General features: G+C 46.7%; 1 protein-coding gene across 2 annotated transcripts; it reads right to left on the bottom strand.

Moving 5' to 3' along the window:
* Positions 1 to 3,004: 3,004 nt before the first annotated feature.
* DDRGK1 (DDRGK domain containing 1) lies at positions 3,005 to 21,997 on the bottom strand. Of its 2 annotated transcripts, none has more exons than XM_070801193.1 (9): positions 21,837 to 21,997; positions 20,434 to 20,634; positions 19,203 to 19,315; positions 18,881 to 18,982; positions 15,489 to 15,611; positions 15,143 to 15,181; positions 12,566 to 12,622; positions 11,979 to 12,027; positions 3,005 to 3,753 (listed from the first exon to the last, which is right to left on the bottom strand). In XM_070801193.1, the coding sequence occupies exons 1-9, from the start codon at positions 21,925 to 21,927 to the stop codon at positions 3,650 to 3,652; spliced, it is 879 nt and encodes a 292-aa protein (XP_070657294.1). In that variant the 5' UTR covers positions 21,928 to 21,997; the 3' UTR covers positions 3,005 to 3,649. The 2 variants fall into 2 exon arrangements, with proteins under 2 accessions (XP_070657294.1, XP_019827504.2); XM_019971945.2 differs by lacking the exon at positions 3,005 to 3,753 and adding an exon at positions 11,366 to 11,665.
* Positions 21,998 to 22,434: the final 437 nt, after the last annotated feature.

The following is a 22,434-nucleotide window of genomic DNA, read 5'->3' as shown; positions in this document are numbered from 1 at the left end:
TACATTACAACTGAGCAGGGTTTGACTGTTTCATCCTGTGGCCCGAACCTGGCAAGATGCTTTGGCCCTTCATAGTGAGAGGGAAAAAGGCGGTTGTGTCTGATATGGAATACCAGCTTCGCACACGGTTGCCAGGTCTGTGAGAAAGGTGCTCATTCCGCCCCAGGTGGCCCAGGAGGATTGCCGGGAAGAAGTCCGTCTGGAACGGAGGCCTTCACCTTGAATAGGATAGACAAGCAAGCCAGGCCTAGGGTTCAGCATTAGCAAAATCTTTGAGGCACAAAGGATCTGACCTAAAAACTGCAGTTTCTCTGCTCTGTTGGCATTTAATCCATAGTACCTCTACTGTTACAGAGGATTTGTTTGGTCAGCTGTCATTCTATTTAAATAGTTTTTATTTCTGGCTATTTCCTGTTTTCTGAATTTTTCCATATTTGCTTTTATCTCCCATAGTGATTTGTAATGCAGAAAGCCTGTTTTTAATTCTTCTGGTTGTTGCCATTAAGTTTATCAAATAAAAATGCAGTTTATTTTCACAAATTATTAAAGTCAATGACAGAGCATTCATTTTTGTTCCTCTTCTGTAATGAGAAATTTCCATCTCTTGGCCTGCTGCCCTCACACTACTTATATTTGTCCACTTAATCCAGGATGACAGACTCAGTTTTTATTTACACTTTTAAGACACAAAATCCTTTTTCAATCGTTTTGGCTTTTGCCAATGATTTAATTGGTAACATCACCGACAGTTTCTTATGCACTAATTTTTCTACTCCTCCTTCAGACCCATCTCCCAACTTGACTAGTGATTTCAAAGTGAACTCCAGGATGTTACATTTTTCTAAGTCTTTGCCCTAGGTGACCGAGAAGGCAATGGCACCCCACTCCAGTACTCTTGCCTCGAAAATCCCATGGATGGAGGAGCCTGGTAGGCTGCAGTCCTAAGAGTCAGACACGACTGAGCGACTTCACTTTGACTTTTTCACTTTCATGCATTGGAGAAGGAAATGGCAACCCACTCCAGTGTTTTTGCCTGGAGAATCCCAGGGACAGGGGAGCCCGGTGGGCTGCAGTCTATGGGGTCGCACAGAGTCGGACACGACTGAAGTGACTTAGCAGCAGCAGCAGCAGCCCTAGGTGAGAATGCCTTTCTGCTGTCCTCACACACAGGGTGGCTTAACTAGTTATAGAATTCTTGAGTCTCAAACTTTCCCCCTCAAAATTCTCTTGTCCATATCCCATTGTCTTCGGCTCTTAAAATAGTAGCAAGTACATCTGAAACTAATATTATATGTCAATTATATTGTAGCTCCAAAAAAAGGTAGCAAACCTCGGTTGGTCTCTTTTAGGCGAGCAAATTGCCTGGTGCTTGTTGGGACTTTACTCTACTCTCAAAAGTCAAACATTTTGCCAGTATAAATCTTAGTATAGGCATTTTTCTATTAAATTTTCAGAAAGTCTTCCTTTCAACTGAGAAAAGGTCTCTTCTATTATGTTCTTGTCCATTCTATGAACAGATTGTTTTGGACTTTTTTTCTCCTCTAAAATTATCACATTGGATTACCACTGTCAATTAAATCTCTTTGTCCCTTTTCTCTAAATCCTGGGGACAGTATCTCAAGTTTTGGTTTTCACCATCATTGATTTAATTTTCACAGTTAAGGGTATTCTATTTTCTCTAATAAAACATTTAATTCTGTTCATTTTAGTTTCCTTTCGTTTTTCCATCTACCTCTGTCTTGATCTCAACTTAGTATCTTTTTATAGTTCTCTGTTCTTATGTCATTAAGAATGTGGTTTTGCATCTTAGGAACACCAGAAAAGTAAGAGAATACCATATCTGACTCTGTTCTAATGCATACGGAAACTCTGATATTTAATAATGTGGACCCTTTTCTGGGAAATAAAATTACAAAAACAAGAAAGATGTTGAAACTACTATCCAAGGAAGATGTCCGAAGCAGGTTCGAGGCCCAGATGGTTTAATGGAAGAATTCTTTCAAACTTTCAGTGATCAGATAATCCTCACCTTGGAAATTTCTATCAGAGCCCAGAAAAGTAAAAATGGTATTTCATTTTATGAAGCCACCATTCCCTTTATACCAATTCCCAATAAAGGAAGAAGGACAGAAAAAGAACCAGTCATACTGATCAGTTTGAGGTGGGGGGATCCTAAATACAAATCAAGGAAATAAAATTAGATATTATTGTATAAGAACTTAATCCATGACTGTCTTAAATGAGAAAAAACAATCATCAAAATAGATGCCAAAAAGTCATTCAAAAGTAAAATAAGAACTCTCATAATTAACTAGGAAAGATTGACATTAAGATTCAATATTTTGTGCTACCTTGACATCTGGTAAAATCCAGAGGGCCTCCAATGGCCTAAACCAAAAGTGGCCCTAGTCAAACAATCCTCCTTATCAAATGGATGAGGTACAGATTATTTCTGAGTACTGTAGTGGGTCTCAGTTCTCTATCAGCCCTCAGATTTATTTTAAAAAGCCAAGCATATCCCCTGCAGGAACCAGGGGCACTCACCCTCTTGCTGCTACAGAGCTGGCCTCCCATAGTCTCTGGTTGTTCACTCTGTTCCTTAGTGCAACACCTCTGTGGCCCTGTGTAGCTTGTGGTGTTCTCTCCTGAGCTGTGAGTATATGTGTTGTCAGTCTCACCTGCTCAGTCCCAGGTACTGTGTTTGGCTATCCCCATAATCCTAAAGTGAGAATCTCTGCCTCACCAATAGGGTGAAGAGCAAGTGATCAAAACAAGAGTATATCAGACTAACAGGAAAATTCCCTGGCGGTCCAGTGATTAGGACTCCATTTTCACTGCCAAGGACCTGGGTTCAATTCCTGGTTGGGGAATCCTGCAGACCATGAGGAAGGCCAAAAAAAAGAGAGGGTGTATCAGACTAACAAAAATTAAAACTCCATGTTGGTGAGGCTGTAGGAAAATAGGAACTCTTAAAATATTTTTGAGAGTATAAACTGGTACAGTCTTTTGGGAGGACAATTGGGTGATTTATTAAAATGAGAAATGCATTATATCCTTGAACCCAACAATTCCATTTCTGGAAGAAATACCATACCATCACAAATTATATGATAGATGTAAGAAGCCAGTCATTGACATAATGGTTGTAATAGTAAAAAAAAAAAAAAAAAAGTTTTTCTATTAGTAGAAGATTAATCAATAACAATGCAACAATGCAATGCAAGTCCAAAAAAGCAAGTGGCAGAATACCATGTATACACACTATACTCTTAATTTTTCTATTATTTTTAAGAGTAAATACGTACACGCATAGAAAAGCCTGAACAGATACACACCAAACTAATAACAGTGGCTACCTTGAGATGGTGGGATTTCTGGGAGCATAGCAGAAGAGAGGACTCTAGGCACTTTGGTAATGTTTGCATTTTTACAACAAGCATGTGTTACTTTTGTTTAAAAAAAAAAAAAACCTTTATTTTAAGGTAAAGAGGTTTGCTTGGAAGAATAAACAGGTGAGTAAACTCTGAAAATTTAGAAAAACTATTAAAATATTACACATTTGCTCAAAAATCCCTGCCCTAATGGAGTTTGCACTCAAGTAGGAAGAGACAGTAAGTAAAATACACAGTGAATTAGAAAGTGGTAAGTACTAAAGAGAAGTTGAGATTGCAGGGGATCCCAATTCAGAATAAGGTAGAAGGCCTTGCTGAAGAGGTGCACTCAAGATACAGACCTGGAGCGTCGGGAGCAAGCCTGAAGTAAAAAAAGAGATTTCTAGGATGAAATCATTTTATCTATAATAAAATGAGCTTTTCTTTTTCAATGTTTTTCTTTTTCTTTTCAAGCTTTTTTTCAGTGTACTAACTAAAGCTTCCAGATAGAAAAATGGTTATTTAAATACTATTTTGATTGTAGTTTTTAATAAGATCAATAACTACAAATTGCATTGTTATAGATCTACCTTTTTTGGGGGGAGTCCATGCCAAGTGTCATGTAGGAACTTAGTTCCTTGACCAGGGATCAAACCCATTCCTTCTGCAGTGGAAGTGCAGAACCACTGGACCACCAGGAAAGTCCCAAATATCTACTCTTTTAAATGGTACTAGCTCTAGACTTCGGAGAAGGCAATGGCACCCTACTCCAGTACTCCTGCCTGGAAAATCCCATGGACGGAGGAGCCTGGTAGGCTGCAGTCCATGAGGTCGCTAAGAGTCGGACACGACTGAGCAACTTCACTTTCACTTTTCACTTTCACGCATTGGAGAAGGAAATGGCAACCCACTCCAGTGTTCTTGCCTGGAGAATCCCAGGGACGGGGGAGCCTGGTGGGCTGCTGTCTATGGGGTCGCACAGAGTCGGACACAACTGAAGCGACTTAGCGGCAGCAGCAGCAGCAGCAGGACATATGTATATGTATGGCTGAGTCCCTTCACTGTTCACCTGAAACTACCACACCATTGTTAATTGGCTTTAAAGTTTGAAAAAGAAAAAGAATATACATATCTATATATAGCTGAGTCACTTTGCTGTACAGCAGAAATTAACACAACATTGTAAATCAACTATAATTTAAAAAAAAGCTAATTTATTTTATAAAGGTAGAATAGTCTTAATGCCAAAATCTGACAAATGAGATAAAAGAAGAAAATTATGTGATTGATAAACCACTTGTCTTCTCCACTAGTTTGTATTAATAGCGTCTATGTAGACAGGATCCTTTATTTAAAATTCCATATTCCCATCTTGGGTTTCCCTAGTAGTTCAGCTGGTAAAGAATACGCCTGCAATGCAGGAGACCCTGGTTCAATTCTGGGTGAGGAAGATCCCCTGCAAAAGGGCTAGGCTACCCACTCCAGTATTTTTGGGCTTCCCTGGTGTCTTAGATAGTAAAGAATCCTCCTGCAATGTGGGAGACCAGGGTTCAATCCCTGGGTTGGGAAGATCCCCTGGAAGAGGGCATGGCAACCCACTTCAGTATTCTGGCCTGGAGAATTCCCATGGACAGAGGAGCCTCGAGGGCTACAGTCCATGGGGTCACAAAGAGTCGGACATTCCCATCACACAGCACAGCATTCCCATCTTAACACTCTAGTAAGTAAAGATGTCCAAGTCCTAATTCCGAGGACCTGTGACTAACTTAGGTTACATGACAAAAGAGAATTTAGGTTGCAGATAGAATGAAGTTTTCTAATAACTTTAAAATCAGATTATCCAGGTGAGTTGTATGTAATCACAAGGGTCCTTAAAAGTAGAAGTAGTAGGTGGGTGATGGCAGGGGAGATGTGACTATCAAAGTATGGTTTGAGGGATACAACATAGCTTGCTTTGCAGATAGAGGACGGAGGCTCTGGGAATGAGTGGCCTCTTAAAGATGGAAAAGAGCCTCCAGAAACAAACACAGCCCTACCTTGATTTTAGCTCAGTAAGACCTGTGTTGGATTTCTACATAACTATAAGATGATAAATTTGTATTATTTTACAACACTAAGTTGGTGGTAATTTGTTACAGCATCACTAGAAAACTAATGCAAGCATGTAACAGACATTCAACATTCATTTTTAAATGATGAATGAAGCCACAAAATCCCTGGATCTCTAGAAAAATGGGTAAAGATAGAAATATATCATTGGAACTTCCCTGGTGATCTAGTGGTTAAGATGCCAAGCTCCCAAAGGAGGGGGCCCAGCTTCAGTCCTTGGTCAGGAAATAAGATCTTGCATGACACAACAAAAACCCAGCATATATTTTAAATATTTATATATATTATACACACACACACACACACACACACACATCATTCACAGAATACAAATGGCCAATAAGCAGTTGTAAACATCTTCAGCTGATATTGAAGATATGTAAATAAAAACCTACCAAATTAGCAGACGGTTGTGATCCTTTGGGATCACACCTACCCACCAAGTTATCCAGAAGGGAACTAGGGCTTCTCTGGAATGACTGGGCAGTAACTCGAGATGCCAAACTGGGGAGCAGACAATCAAATCCATGCTAAAGTTTGGATGTTTGCATAAAGCTTTTTCTAGCTGTGCTTGCTTCATAAAAGAAATAAAAACCTCTGAATCTGTGCCAAAAATTCCTAGGAATGACCAGTAAAAGTCTTGGGGGTTATCTAGACCAATATAAAACTATAACTGAAATGTTGATGACCCAAGTATGATGGGTTTTTTTACAACCTGATGATGTTTACACACACATACACACTCTGGGCCCGTGAAAATGGAAAGCGAAAGGAAAAATAAAAGAACATTATTAGACTGTATTCTCCTTTTTACTACTATTCTTTACTAATTGCACATTTTACCAAAGATAGAAGATGGCTTATGCTTTTATGTTCTCCAGGAATTTTTTTGGGTAATATTTTTCTTTTCTGTTTTTATATAATTGATGTTTTGTTTATACTGACAGAGACTTATCTGTACCTATATGATATAAACCTCACTGCAAGTTATTTAGAAATAGGTAAAAAAGAATACAAGTCACCACCCCACCCACCATCTCAAGTGAGTTTTATGTACTCACATCTATTTGTGAAGCATGTTGGTCCTTCTTAAAGCCCCAAGCAAAATAGTATTTTAAATGATTATTGCATCATGGAAATTATGGTCATGTCCAAACTTGTAATCAGTTTTTATGGAAACCTGCAAACTCCAAAAGTGTTACCAGAATAAATTTTTGTAAAATCTGGGGTAAATTTGTCCAGCAGAAAGTCTTCTCTGTAAACTCTGTACATTAACATTGCAGATAGGTACAGGGGTGGTTAAAATTTTTTTTTATTACCTGCCTTCGGGGTCCACATTTCTCATATATCCAATATGCACAAACTAAAAAGGCATCAAGACAACTGTCAAGCTAGATATCAAGTATGTGTCCACATACCTACTATAGGGTTTAGCACAGCAAAAAGTGATTTGATTTACTTCTCTGATGAGAAATAAAGAAAATAGAACGACAGAAGTATTTATCTCAGTTACTCAATTACGATACAGTTGGAACACTACTGGTTTTAGTTTGGGGATGATGATGATGATGGATTTGTTTTTTGTATCATTTTAGAAATTTAAGTCAAATTGTAAAATCATATAAGAAAGTTCCAATGACTACTTGGTCAAAGTAAATCTAGTAGGTTACATGCAAAGGGTTATATTTAAACAAGCTTAGCGTTATGGTATCAGTATTTGGTAGGTTCTATTACGAGGTTCCCTTTCACATTCACCTTTAATGAGTAGTAAAATACTGCATTAACCAGTCAAAAATTATGTATGACTAATCAAAAATTATATCAGGCTAAACCAAGGAAAATATTTTTTTTCATTATATCAGGCTAAACCAAGGAAAATATTTTTTTTCAATGTCCCCACTGTAGTTTACACTGTTTTTGTTACAACTCTGTGACTACTTTAAGTTATATGATGTGCTACTCTTCACTCAGATACTGCTCCTTGGCCCTGTCAATACATAAGGAACAGGCTCATTAGAACCCTGTTTTTCAAACTGTAGGTCGAGATCTGTGAATGAGCTATACAATCAATTTAGTCACCATCAGCAGTGAAACAGAATAGAGAAATAGGGAGTTCCCTGGTGGTCTAGGGGTTGGGAGTCCGGGATTTCTCTGCTATGGGCCAGAACAGGTGCGGGGTGGCCAAAAAAAAGAAAACAGAGAAACAAATATCAACATACATCAAACCATGATAAGCAAAGGGTTACTGTGAAACTTCAGCTTGCTCATCATCTGTACATATGCACACACACATGTACCAAGTCCTGAATGTAAAATGGTTTTCTTAGTAAGAGATACTGTCAAAAAAGTTTGAAAAGCACAGCTTTGGTAGAATAGTCATCTCCAATCTTGGGGGCAGGACTTAGGACTGGAGGTGCCTGGAGCACACACTCGTGAAGGCTTGCTGCAGTACCCGCCAGCAGTACAATGGGGGTGTGGAGGGAGGAGGTGACAGAGTAATAAAGATTTGTGGGATACACAGATTGCAAAGAAGGCTTAAGAAATGAGTTCGTGATTTAAAACACTAATTAAAACATAGCCCAAATGTCTGGGCTCAGCTCTTCCCTACTGGGACCCAAGCTCCCTTTGCACCTTCTCTCATCTTTGCCCCTTCTCTCATCTTTGCCCCCAACATTCCCTTTTTTTCACCCAACGCTCCATGTCCCTCAGTGAACCATAAATCTTTACATTCTGTACACCTGGCTTCCCCTCAGCCCAGGCTTCCCCTTGTAGTATAGCCCACACACCTGTTGGCTGGATAACTGACCATCTCCCTGTTATACTAATAGCACTGCCCTGCCCCCACCTGTGGATGAGGCCATCTTTTATTTACTGTGGTTCGCTGGGGAACCTTGGAGAAGGCAATGGCACCCCACTCCAGTACTCTTGCCTGGAAAATCCATGGACGGAGGAGCCTGGTAGGCTGCAGTCCATTGGGTCGCTAAGAGTCGGACATGACTGAGCGACTTCACTTTCACTTTTCACTTTCATGCATTGGAGAAGGAAATGGCAACCCACTCCAGTACTCTTGCATGGAAAATCCCAAGGATAGAGGAGCCTAGTGGGCTGCCGTCTATGGGGCTGCACAGAGTTGGACATGACTAAAAGCAACTTAGCAGCAGCAACAGCAGCTGGGGAACCTACCTCATTCATACTCAGTATTTAATAGTTTTTTAACTTTTGATCAATTTTGTAAACAACTCCTTTGAAAAGATGAGTTTACTACATGGTTCTCCAACCACTGCTTTTCAATACACCTTGAAGGTGCATTAAAAAAGAAATGTTATGGAACCTCCCTGCTGGTCCAGTGGTTAAGAATCTGCACTTCCACTGCAGGGGACGCAGGGTCCATCCCTGGTCAGGGATCTAAGACCCTATCTACTGCATGATGAGGCCCCAGAAAGAAAAGCTGTGAAAGAACCAAACTACTGGGAGCAAAGTGCTTTCAAAACAGACCTGTTGGGCTGGGCTGTGAAGATGAGGCACCTGTAAGCACAACAAGCACTGTGTAATTTAGGGGTTACAAAACCCAAAACTTATCGGTTTGATTGAAGCCATCAGTCTAGAGTTCCTGACAGAAGAGGAAAAATCTATGAAAGAGGAGCCACAAAACATGTTGAGGACTCAGATGGGTCTCTGGTTCTGAATCACCATCCTCTGCCAGTTATTTATACCCTCCGCCAGTTGAAATAATCACCTTTGTGCTTCAGGATAAGTGAAAACTGTACCCTCAGGAAAAAATATAAGTACAAACAGAGCTAGTGAATAAGCAAATGTAAATCCACTGAACTGAAATGTTTATCATCAGTTTTAGCAATGCAGATACCGATCAGTAATATAACCATGTGTGTCTGGTCAACTTTTTAAGGTATAAAAGTATTTAAAAATAATTTCATATACAGCTGGCCTTTGAACAAAATGGGTTTGAACTGTTTGAATCCACTCATGAGGTGATTTTTTTCAGCATAAATACTATGGTACAGCACAATCTGTGGTTGAGTGAACCTGCAGATGCAGAACCACAGATATGGAGGAACTTTGGATAGAGGACTGGCCGTAAGTTACACAGGCAGATATTTACCTGTGTTGAGGGCCAGTACACCCAACGCCCTGTTGTTGGTCAACTGTACTCACGTGGGGAGTTTAAATTCTTAGAAGTATTTAAGTAATAATTAATATGTGCATGAAAATTTGTCTAAGTGGTTAAACCTGAAAGTTTTCATGTATTAGTTGTTGAAACACTAATCACTTACTGTCTGGAAGAATATTCATTTAATAAATTTGTTAGACTAGTAGACTGATTACTAAATAGCGCACAAAGGATTACAGGTTCTTCTCCACACTAAGCTGTTGGAACATAAAGAATCTTAGAAGGCTTCTGGGATAAGAGGGAGGGTTATGCCTTTTTCACACTCCTACCCTATGGGCAGTGTCCTGAGGATAGAATGCAGTGGCTGGGGCTGCCACAGCCGTCTTATTATGTGGATGGCAGTGGCTGAGGGAAAGCATGGAAGCCCTCTCCACTATGGATTTTAATTACTTGCAACTTTTCGGCCTGCCTTTCCACCCCACCTCCACCTCCATCACCAGCTCTCAACCTTGGTTACTCATTGGAATCTCTTATTGATTCTCCCTGGACCCACCCTGAGAGATTCTGATTGAACTGGTCCAGGGTACAGCCTGGCATGAGATTGGGGTATGCTCCCCAGGTGATTTTAATGAGCAACCAGGGCTGAGAACCACTGCTCTAACTGTAAGCCAGCTCCTCTTTTCCCTTTGGATTTTATCTCCCTCACACTGGGTTATCTGTGTCTAGTTCTTCTTCCTAGACTGAGCTCCCACTGGCCTTCCAAACAACGCAGGTAGCGCTTTTCAGCCCATTGCTGACTGAAATACCAGAGTCCCACCGTACTTGGAATATAGGTACTATAGTTTTTGCTTACAGAATCAAATGAGTCAAAATCACCCTTGATAATCCCTCAGGAAGGGTCTGTTCTGGGAGCCTGATGCCCCATCTCCCCATCACCATCTACGTAGGTAGTTTCCTCCTGGACTGGAACAGAAAGCTGCCTCTTCCTCCACCAGGCACCAGAGTTAAGTATGTGGTTGTGTTTAGGGGCCATGTTGCATAAAAAATACACATTTAAACACATGCCTCACCCTCAGCACAGCAGGAAGCTCATGCCTTGAACAGCCCACAGGAACCACTGACTGACCCTATGGGAGACACACATCTCCCATCTCACACCTACTCCTGAACATATGGTCCTTACATCCCCCAGTGGGTGGAATCGCCCACACCATTTAAACTTTTGTCAAGGATGTAGAACTGAATTCATGTGAAGTCCTATATGAAGCAAGGTCCCTCCACCGCACAATTCCATCCAGCTCAAGCAGGTCTTCCCCTTCTTTCTCCCTGTCCCACAAGCAGCTGGCTCAGCCTTTCTCCTCCCTGACCTCCCTTCCCTCCCACTTAAGGCTGATGTTTTCTAGGACTCTTTATCTGTGGCACCTCTCATTAACTCTTCTTCATAAGAGCTCTCATGGTGAGAACTCCTTCCTCAATTCGGGGAGATGTGTCCCAAGAGGATTCCCTCTATGGCTCTGGTAAGGTGGGAGGGGTGGGAGTAAGACCTCATCCAGGCTTTGGGGACTGGGCATGCAGGGCACAAAGGAACAGAGTAAATGATCAGTGTTTTTTGAATGCATGCATTCATAACAATGGAACTTGCATCTGTTTCCAAAGGACCCCACCCCAATCCCCAAGATAAATTCCAAAATGAGATTTTCACCAGCTCATCTGGCACCCCAGGCCAGGCCTTCTGCCACACCAAACCACACCAAGCTCACGAGTACTGATAGGGCCTTTAATCTGTAACTGCCTGGCCACACTCCATCTGCCCCAAGATGGTGAAAAGGAACAAAGATGTATGGCCAGGTAGGCCATGCCAGCTCTCAGTCCAAGAGGGAAGTCCTAGGTCAGGCTGGGGCCTGAGCAGGGGTCTCCCGGCCCCAGGCGATGAGGGAGTTGCTGGCCTGGGCAAGCTCAGTGATGGATACCCGGCCCCGCTGCCGGATGAAGTTAGCCACCGCAGCCAGTTCCTCCGGGGTTATGTAGATGAACTTGCCCCGGTCGTCAATCACACCTGTGGGGACATGCAGGTCGTGGTGCTGAGCCCTCCCCACATGCCCAGCGACCCACCCACTCCTCCTGCCTGCCTGCTTGGCCTTTCCCAGCTGTATCCAACTTTGGTGAGTCACATCAGGCTTCCTTGCCTGTCCTGTCACCCAAAGCCATCACCAGGCCTTGGCATCCTCCTCGTTGAACTGCATCCCCCTTCTCAGGGCCCCTCCTTGTACCCTGTTCCCCTACCCAGGGTGCTCATCCTAGCCTTGCAGCCCCACACGGCTAGATGCTCCCCAAGGCCAGGGCCCGCAGTGACACTGTCCTCCTCTCACCTGTAAGAGTCCCCTCAGCCAGCAGGTCCTGGATGCGGTTTATGGTGTCCTGTGAGGAGAACAGTTCTTAGAGTAGGGACAGGCACTGCTGCCCCCAGAAGGAGCACCTACAACCTTCCTCCCACCACAACCAAACCTCTCCTCTCCTTCTCATGGCCACCCTGAAATGTGACTCCACGTGTCTCCTTTGGAGGGTCCTAGAGGGAAGGGGCTCTGGTCCTGGAGTCTGGCAGGACCCCCCCACCCCCACCCCGAGAGAGACTCCCTTCCAACCAAAAGAGAAGTGGTGACATTTGGCTGAGGAGGCTGGTATGGCCTGTTGTAGGACAGCTGTCTAGGTAATTGGATTTGGGCTGCTGGAGTGATGGGGTTCAGACCTTTTTCTTTTTTTTCTTCCTGACTGCTTTCCAACTAGTTATAAAGGCAGGATGCCTGGGGTGACGAGAGATTCCTACAGTATACTCACTCTTGGTTGGGGGTAGGGGGGAAGGGGCATTGAGACTCTCCATCTTTAGGGCAGGCCCGTTCTGACAGCCACACACATTCCATGGCTGCACTCCACATACAGGCCACCCTACAGGGCTTACCTGAGTACGTAGGCCCACCTGGGAAGCCAGGTCTTCCAAGAGCACGACCTTGGACTGCTACAAAGGGAGGAGAAGGTGCAAGGCTGAGCTTGGGCAAATCCTTTTCCATACTGGCACCCTCTGAAGTTGGTGTTCTGATCTGATCTGCTCTGGGTGGCTAGACACACACTGTGCAGATCCTACGGGAGAGCCTTGTTCCCCTCACACACTACTCACACACTCTCCCAATCACCCATACAGAGGACATACACGTTCATAAACTCTCCTGTTCCCCTGCTTGTGGGCAGCGATCTGCCTGCCAGGCCCTTGGACTGAGGACCACCCTGAGACAGCAACACACCTGCAGAACCAAGCACAGCTGCCGGCTTCTCCTCTGCAACCAGAGGTGTCTTTCTAATACATTGGACAGGCTGGAAGGGGAAACGCCACAGAGATGAAGGGGAGGAATGACAATCACCAAAAGCTATTTTAAAAAACCTTTTCTGGGACTTGTGTTTGCTGAGAACTTGCCAGGACCAGGCACTGAGAAGGTGTGGGAGAAGCAATGTTGAACAGGACATGGCCCACAGCCCCGCCAAGGAGAAGGTGAGAATGGGGAGAACAGAGCAGATAAACAGCCCCAGTAAGCCAGGACCTAGGCAGCTAAGTCTTGCCTCACCTTTGCTCACTGCTCCCTAGCCCAAAGATCACGACAATGCTGACATGCCCATACTTCCTGTCACCATCCTCTTCACACTGTATGAGCCCTCAAGATAACTGTCAGTAACACCAGCCAGCACTTTTCACACACAGCCATGTGCCCACAAGCTTCCTTCACACCCTCAGAAGAAACTTTAGTTCCCAGGGGGTGCAGCTGAGGGTCCACTGGTGGGCTCTACCTGCATCTGCCCCGTCTCCCTCAAAACAAAGAGCACATGACTTGTGAGAAGGCGATCGTCTGCATTTCCGTGAATCTTCCACAGCAAATGAGCTGGGGGAGGACTGACACGGTGACACCTCCCCAGCTGCAGATGGCGTGAGACTGTTCGAAATGCCAGACTGAATATGTAAGCAGGGAGGCAAGTGAATGGCAGTTGGGCCAGGGCGTGGGCAAGTACGAGGTGACCTGGCCAGCTGGCCTCTACCTACAAAGCAGGGAGTGGGTGCCGGGCTCCCAGCAACAGCTCAGAGTGTGATTATGGAGTCACCCCAGGTGGTCCCTGAAAACCTGGTCTGAGGGGTTGTTGGCACTAAAAGTATGTCTGGAAAAACTAATCAGTCAACCAACCCAACCCAACCAGAAGGGAGAGTGAACCAACAATATCAAATTACAGCCGAGCTTCATGTAACTGCTACGCACAGAAATGTCCCTCTAGTTCTGAAACCCTAGGATGAAAGGGCCCATCCCCTTAAGCCAAGAGGAAGGTGGGTAGGCTGAGTTTTGGAAGTTCTCCTTTTCCCTACAACAGGAGCTCTGGGACAATCAGCTAGCATAAGCTGGAGAAACTTCTACTAAACTCCAAAAGAGCTTGGAAAACACCAGAAAATGGCCCCTCCGGAGAGCTGCTGAGAGCAAGGATAGGAACTTCCCTGGGGGTTCTCAGGTCTCTGCCTTGTGGGGGCGGAGATTGAAGCTGATGCAGGAGGGCTTCCTGGAGGAGAGACTCAGGGCTGTGTTGCTGCCCACTGAGTGGGTGGGGACAGTGAGCTCCAAATAGAGGAGAGTGTGACATATCCTGCCCAGGGTTGCAGCCCTCAATCAAGTGTGCCAGGGTGGAAAATGGACTCTATAAGAAAGGAATGGTCAGTCTGAGGGAGCCTTCTCCCTCTCAGGAACCCCCAGCCCCTAGGCTGTGAGCCTAGCCCCTTGCAGCTAGGAGGTGTATAAACCCTGCTCTCTTCTGGGAGAGGTGGGGGGGATTATGCAAGCCCTGGCTCCTTGGCACCCCTAGTACCACCCCCACCACCGCCTCCGCTCCCTCTGTACTCCTTCCCTCAGCCGCCTCTGCACCCTAAGCTGCACTTGAAAACCTCTCCCCTCATCGCATCCTTTGTGGGAGAGAAGTTGCTTAGCAGCAAAGCAGAGCAGGACATGCTTATGCAACCGGAGCAGTATTCAGGAGGCCCGCGCTGCAGCTGCAGACAGAAGGGGGCACACCTGCTACCCTGCCCTAGATTCCAAAGGAAACATCCTCCAGTATCCCGAGGAAGACCCAAGTTCCTGGTCAGGAACACGTGGCAGGGGATGTGGCTTCTCCTCAGTATGACAGAACTGGTAGAAAACACGTGTGAAGAAACTTGAAAACACAATGACTCACTAAGCGTGGGGTCTGAAGAGCCGGGAAACTGTCAAACCCTAAGCATGAGGAAGCTATCGGACCTCCCACACAGATCAGGTCCTTCCCCACCTTTGGGGTCAGAGGAGAAGGGGCTTTCCTGGCCAGGACCCTAGCAGGCCCACCTGCCCACTCCTGCACAAGCTTGAGTGACATGTGTGCAGACCCCGCTTGGGCCTACCCCCTCCAGGCCCTGAAGATGAACCCAACACACATACAAGAAGCAAGCAGCTGACACCAGGTTCTGCTCTGCATTTCTTACCTTAATGTAGTTGATGAATTCGGCCAGGAAGCTATGGGACTAGAGAGGCAGAGAAATCAAGATGAGAGTCCCCTGGCAGGGGCCACAAGGCTCTATGCCTACCCACCTACCCAGCCGAGTGCCTGTCCAACCACCTGGGTGAGCAGCACAGCCTCCTGTGGGGAGGGGATCGAGGCACCACCTCTCCCAAAGACAAGGTCTCGGCCACTAGAGCCTGCTGATCCTGATGCCCACCCGCCTCTCACTGGAAGGCCAGGGAAGCAGGTGAGGAGCCGCAGGGTGTCTGAGATGGGGCTGTGCTGCCTTTCTGGGCTCAGGGAACATTTTCTAGGGCTGGTGGACCCACCTGCTCCTCAGTCATGGTCTCGCCCACACCCTCCTCCTCCACCACGAAGGTCTCCTTCAGTTTCAGATACTCTTCATGCTCCCGCTGGGCCTGCTCCTCCTGGGCCTTCCTCTCCTCCTCTTCCTGTGGACACAGAGGAGGCAAGAGTCAGATAGAGTGGCCATCCTACTCTGTTTTAGTCTTTGCTGTTCCCAGAGGCCAGAGACAGAGCTCAGGGACAGAGCTCCTTCAAGACCTTGATCCCTCTGGCCCCTAAGCTAAACTGCACGATCCCTCTTCTCAATCAGTTCTATCACTTCCCAGATGCTGCTCAGCATCCCTCTCCCTGAAAATCCTGCCATGAATGTCCTATAACATCCTCCAGCCACCCCCTCCCACATCCTGCCCTGTCATGTCCAAGCTTTTTGAACAAAACCCAGGTTCCATTTCCCATCAGTCAACTATCCCCCTAGCCCACTCCAATCTGGCTTCTGCACACTCAGCTCCACCAAAATAAGTCCTGCTATGGCCTCACCCATGTCCTCTACCCACCAAACTCAAGGGACAACCATCAGGCCTCATACCCCAGTCCTCTCAGTGGCCTTGGGGAGAGCCTACCATCCCCTCTTCCATCCCTCGGCTTTCAGACCCTACCCTCTCCTGGATCTCCTCCTGTTCTTTGGGTCATTCTTCCCACCTCCTCCATCACTCAGCCCAGTCCCTTCTCTCTCCTCTACTCCCTAGGCCACCTCACTATGCCCACAGCATCAATTATGCCCTAATGAAAAACGAATGAAATCCCAACAATGTGTTAAATTCACTAAATAATAACGTATTATTACTAGCTATAAAAAATATACCACAGTAAGGTATGATGTTAATGGTAAGGGTATCTGAGTGCCAGTGACTGCTGCTGTTGTATCCCTCCACAAATCTCTCTTCCCAAACACACGACTGCCCACGTGGCACACCCACTGGGCCGTCTCACAGACACCTCAAATTGATGATGTCCCAGAAAGACCCTGTGATCTACCCCCCACACATCTGGACTCCTCCTGAATCCTTGGCTTAGCGAATCTCACAGCTATCTGGCCAGCTGCCCTGGTCAGAAATGAGGCTCCATCTACCACTTCTTTCTTTAACTTCTGGAAAACTGCTTGATCCATCCACCACCACCTAATGCAACAGTCTTGGCCCAAACCAACCCATTTTCCAGAATTCTCAGAAAGATCTATCTTAAACATGAAGATAAAGCTGTGACATGGAATATACAGGATGAGCCTGGAGCATTTTTCAGTGTCAAAAGTAAGAAAGTACTCAAAGAAGAAAAACAGTAAGGGTATGTCAAAGGTAAACAGGGGCCAACTAAAAGCACTCCCAGTAGCCAAAGCTAGAACAATCTAAGCAAAAAAGTAAATAAGATAGCATTGGATGGGACTGCACTGGTAGTCAGGTGGTTAGGACTCTGCATGTTCACTGCTGAAGGCCTGGGTTCAGTCCCTGGTTGAGCAACTAAGATTCCACAAGCCATGTGGCATGGCTAAAAAACAAAGATAGCACTTGGATTACAATACAAAGTGCAAAATAGATATTCATAAGTCCATGTAGATACAAATAAACAATTCAATAAATAAAGAAAAGATAAATCTGTACAAATGAATTTCAAATACTTCATGTAAATACTCTCCTCTTAAGTAGATGGAGCATAACTCCCTACTTCTTAAGTGTGGGCTATGCAGTAGCTTGTTTCCAAGAAACCATGGGAAATGGAGAAATCTGGCAAACATAATCTTGGCCAGGTGATCAAGGTTAACATACAAGTGATAAGCCAAGTCGATAACATGAAACCTTGATATGTTGTGTTGAGGATGGCACTCCACCTCTGATCTTCCTCCCAGAAATCCATAACCCCCATTCTAACCTTGACAGTAACATAAGCCAAATGCAAATAGAGGGACATTTTATAAAACACTTTCCCAACAGTTCTCAAAACTGTCAAGGTCATCAAAAGCAAGGAAAGTCTGAGAAACTACCACAACTCAGAGGAACCTAAGGAGACATGACAACTAAGTGTAACGTGGCATCCTGGATGGGACCCTGGAAAAGAAAAAGGATATTTGGGCAAAACTAATGAAATCCCAATAATGTGTCAAATTCACTTAATAATAAATTATTAGTTGTAAGAAATATACCACAGTAAGGTGTAAGGTACGATGTTAATAGTAAGGGAAATGGGGTGTAGGGGAGAAGAGCCCCAGAATACTTTAGGTGCATTATTATAATCAATATTCAGAAAAGTGAACTCTGAGGCTGGGAAAGATGGAAGACAAAAGGAGAAGGTGGCGGCAAAGGATGAGATGGTTAGATAGCATCACTGACTTAGTGGACATGAATTTGAGCAAACTGTGGAGACAGTGGAGGACAGAGGAGCCTGGCATGCTGCACTCCACAGGATCGCAAAGAGTTGGACACGACTTAGTGACTGAAATCTTCTGCTGTGTTCCAGCGCATTTGTCACAGCATCCAGAACCAGGCTTTCCGGACATCCAGTGTCCCTGAATAACAAGGCCAGTCAGAGGCCAAAGGTACCAGGCTATGGGGTCTTCCCAGCTGGGCAGCCCAGGCTCTTACTCTATACACCCCTCAACTTTATGGTGGTGCCCTTCCTGGGCACCTGATTCTCAAAAGGAAGGAAGCACCTGGCAAACAAAGGCTGATTCACCACACTTACTGCAGTGCTCTCCATTCTCCAAGCATCTTCTCTATGCCAGGCCCTGAACAGAACCTGCTATAGATATGATCCACCATCTCTTACAATGTTCTTTAGTGGCCCAAAGGGCCTCAGGATTCAGAGTCCTCCCGCCCCACCTCACCTCTCTGATCCCTTTCCTTCTTCCTTACCCTGCTCTAGCCACTCTGTCTCAGTGTTCTTCAAATGCTTCAGGTGTGTTCAATAAATTACATGCACAAAATTTCGGTTTCAGGCTCATTTTTCAGCAGCAGCTTTATAGAAGCTGTGCCCAGAACACAGAAAGCAAATAAATCAGGGCCTGCACCTGGCTCACAGCCCCTCTTCTAGGCTGCAGGTGCAGGGAAGCGGCATGGGAAGCAAGAGGGCTTCCCAGGTGGCACTAGCGCTAAAGAATTCACCTGCTAATGCAAGAAATGCAAGAGACGTGGGTTTGATCCCTGGATCGGACGATTCCTTGGAGTAGGAAATGGCAACCTGCTCCAGCAGTCTTTCCTGGAGAATTCCAAGGACAGAGGAGCCTGATGGCCTACAGACCATGGGGTTACAAAGACTTGGACACCACTGAGCGTGCGCGAGCATGCACACGCACGCACACACATACACACATGAAGTAAGGCTGCCTGGGCAGCAGATAGAAGTCAGCTTCTGGGGCCTGGCTCACCTTCTGTTCCTCCTCCAGGCGAAGCCGTTCCTCCTCCTTCTTCCACTCTGCTTCACGCTGTGACTCAAGGCGTTTCCGTTCCTCACGCTCAGCCTCCTCTGCCTGGAGAAAGGCTTTCATAGTTGGGACATCTCCACCTCCAGCCAGAGCCTGCCCACCTCCCAAACAGGCCAGGTCAGGCCAAAGACCATGGTTACAGGAGATGGAGTTAGGCAAGCATCAAACACCCACCCAACATGAGGGGACAGTCTACTACATAGGAGACATGGAAGGCAGGGCCCTTTCCCACCTCTCAGAGCTGCACCCCATCCCTCCTGCTTGCCTCACGTTGGGCTTTTCGTGCTTGTTTCTCCTCCAGCTTCCGTAGTTTCTTGGCTCCAATTTTCCCTGACAAGTGAGTTTCCACTGGCTTCTCTATGTCTTCTTCCTCTTGGGCTGAGTATGGTCAGAGAAAGACACGTCAGGTCCTGGCCACAGAAGACGGATGATATTCACCTTCTCTCTTGTTGCTCTCCTTGAGGGGGATTTCCTTCCACTCACTTGCAAATACCACTAGCCCAGCTCTCCTCTTAAAGCCTCTGCCACGCAGAAATTTGTCTGGGATGTGTGTGTTAGGTTTGGGAGAGGGGTGAGTGAACCATGGGGCAAGAAAATAGATGATAACATTAGACGCTGCTGCTGCTGCTGCTGCTGCTTAGTTGCTTCAGTCGTGTCCGACTGTGTGATCCCATAGACGGCAGCCCACTGGGCTCCACCGTCCCTGGGATTCTCCAGGCAAGAACACGGGAGTGGGTTGCCATTTCCTTCTCCAATGCATGAAAGTGAAAATATAAAGTTAAGTCGCTCAGTCGTATCCGACTCCTAGCGACCCCATGGACTGCAGCCTACCAGGCTCCTCCATCCATGGGATTTTCCAGGCAGGAGTACTGGAGTGGGGTGCCATTGCCTTCTCCGACATTAGACGCTACATAGCCATAAAGAGGGCACTTGAGTCCTTGGGTGAAGCCCTCAGAGAATGAGTGTACCCCCACAAGGAAGAGTGCTGGGATAGAAGGAGTGGACTGAAGAATTCTCTAGGTCACTCTAAAGACTCCTGCCCTCCTGTTTGGACACTGAGAGCCTAAATGAAGGAAGAAGGGGTTGGCCCAATGGAATAGGGATCAGGGTCCAGAGCTGCCAGTCCCCAGGGAACAAAGGATGGGTCCTAAGTCTCCCCTAGGGGCTTCCCTGGTAGCTCAGTGGTAAAGAATCCACCTGCCAATGCAGAGACGTGGGTTTGATCTCTGGGTCGGCAAGATCCCCTGGAGGAGGAAATGGAAACCCACTCCAGTATTCTTGCCTGGGAAATCCCAGGACAGAGGACTCCATGGACTCACAAGAGAGTCAGACACGACTTAGCGACTAAACAACAACAAAGTGTCTCCTAACCACATCCAATGATTCCCAGACATTCCTCCCACACTATGGCTTCACACTGAATTCTTTTGCCCAGCTTTGGGGTCACCTCACCCTCTAACCCAGGCCCTTTCTCCACCAGGCTGGGCCCCTCTCACCTTGGATGATGGCCTCCTCCTCATTCTCATCGGCCCAGGCCACTCTCTGGGCTCGACGCTGGGCCTGCAAGCGGCTGCCCAGGTCTCTCCGGCGCCGGGGCCTGCCTGCAGCTCTCTGCTCCTCGGGCTCTAAGGGCTGAGGCCGAGCCACTCGGCCTGCTGCTGCGGGTACCTCTTCATTGTGCAAAGGCTCTTGGGCAGCTGTAGGGAAGAGAAGCACCATGATTCTCTCTGGCAGCCCAACTCACCTCTTGGCAAGGGGAACAGCATCCTGGAAGCCTCACTCTCCTCTGCTCAATTTCCTCCAAGCTCCTGCTGCTCACAACAAAGTCCTAATTTCTCAGCCTGACTGTGGAGTCTTTCATAACCCAAACCCTGACCTTGGTCCAGTGCAGCAAGAGCACTCCTTTCCTCCCACCTCTGTTGATACCCTTCTTTCCTCTTACGGCCCCATCTTTCCAGCTGACCTGTCAGGAGACTACCACCCTGCAAAATGGAGCTGTTCTACCTCTTCCAGAAGCCCACCTTGACCTCTCCAGGCCTCATCTGAATGAATGCCCACAGCAGGACTGTATTAATCTTTTGCCTAACACCACCTGCCACGGTTTTATCTGGAACTCCAATTAGAGAGCGGACCTGAAGGTGAAGTCTCTCCTCCCAGGAAGACTTGTTGGCTATTTGCCTTACCTCAGCTTCTCTGTCCCCTGCCCCTGAAAGATGCTGCGAATAGCTTGTGGGCCCAAGGAAGGGGAGGGACATATACCCAAACTCATATGCCGATAAAGAAATGATGGAGAGGGGGCCAGGGTGGAGGATGACAGGTGTATCTGTTACGTGCCCTGGCAGCTGACACGGCCTTCCGGGAGGGATGCAAAACAGGGAGGAGGGTGCATGCACACATGGATGTTCTTGAGGGGTAAGGAGAGAGCTTGCTGGAGCCACCTCATACTCTTTTCTGTTCACAGGTAGGTAGAAAACACTTAGTGGCCCCCTTCTCATCAGCGGCTCTGGAGCCGGCCTGGCAGGGATGGGAAACCCTTGTGGATCGCTCAACGGACGCAGCGGGGGGGGCTGAAGGATGGTAGTGTCTGCCAGGGCCTGGCCCTCAGGGAGGGCCAAGGGGCGAGGAGATGAAGGCACGCTCTCTTTGGGGGCCAGGAAAACGGTGTAGGGACCCTGCCACTCGGTCCGCGAGCTGGCATCTGCACTGCAGCGAGCTGCTGGTCGCCGCCTTGCGCGCATGCTCAGGCGTGCTGCCTGCGGGAGGTGAAGGCGCGGAGATCTGGTCAGCTGCGCCTGGCAAGTCCGCGCATGCGCGTGAGCCGCGGCTCCACGGCCTACACAGACTGAGGAGATAAGAGGACGCGTGGCCCCACCGGCCCTGGCGCGGCGGCATCTCCTACCTGCTGCCGCCCGGCCCCGGCCGCGAGTCAGGAACAGAATAAGCCCGACAAGCAGAGCCGCCACCACCAAGTACACCACGGGGGACACCATGATGTTGACTTCCAGGTGGAACCTGCGCGTTCACCCAGACACCCGGGCTCTCCCAGGCTCCGCCCAACGCCCATCTGGCCCCTCCTATTTCCTATCTAGACCCCGCCCACCTCTCGGCCCCGCCCTGGCCTAACTAAATGGAGGCCCTAGTTTTTTTTCTTAATCAATCTGCTGCACAGCACATTGGCACATTGACTCAGTTGTGTGTGTGTGTGTGTGTGTGTATATATATATATATATATGTATACTTTCTGTTTTAGGATTTTTTTTTTTTCTGGTTTGGCTCACAGCTCGTGGGATTCTCAGTTCCCAGACTAGGGATTGAACCACTGTCTATTTTCAAAACAGTAAACAATACCAGAGGGATTTCCTCAGTGGGTAAGACTGGGCACTTCCAATGCAAGGGGCCAGGGTTCAATCCCTGGTCAGGGAACTAGTGCCCACTTCCTGCAACTAAAGATCCCATCTCCCACAACTGAAACTAAGACCTGGTGCAGCCAAATAAAA

This window comes from Bos indicus, chromosome 13 (genome assembly GCF_029378745.1).
Source record: "Bos indicus isolate NIAB-ARS_2022 breed Sahiwal x Tharparkar chromosome 13, NIAB-ARS_B.indTharparkar_mat_pri_1.0, whole genome shotgun sequence".
Classification (NCBI taxonomy): Eukaryota; Metazoa; Chordata; class Mammalia; order Artiodactyla; family Bovidae; genus Bos; species Bos indicus.
Note: the sequence above shows the minus strand (reverse complement) of the source record. Positions and strands in the feature narration are given on the sequence as shown.

Bases quoted from the DNA above. Each gene is read 5' to 3' on its own strand.
- DDRGK1 (XM_019971945.2), bottom strand. From the start codon at position 21,927: ATGGTGTCCCCCGTGGTGTACTTGGTGGTGGCGGCTCTGCTTGTCGGG. The intron at 15,182-15,488 runs GTGGGTCCACCA...CTGCCTCTCTAG, and splicing joins AGACCATGACTGAGGAGCAG to TCCCATAGCTTCCTGGCCGA. The intron at 12,028-12,565 runs GTAAGCCCTGTA...TTCTCCTCACAG, and splicing joins AGGTGGGCCTACGTACTCAG to GACACCATAAACCGCATCCA.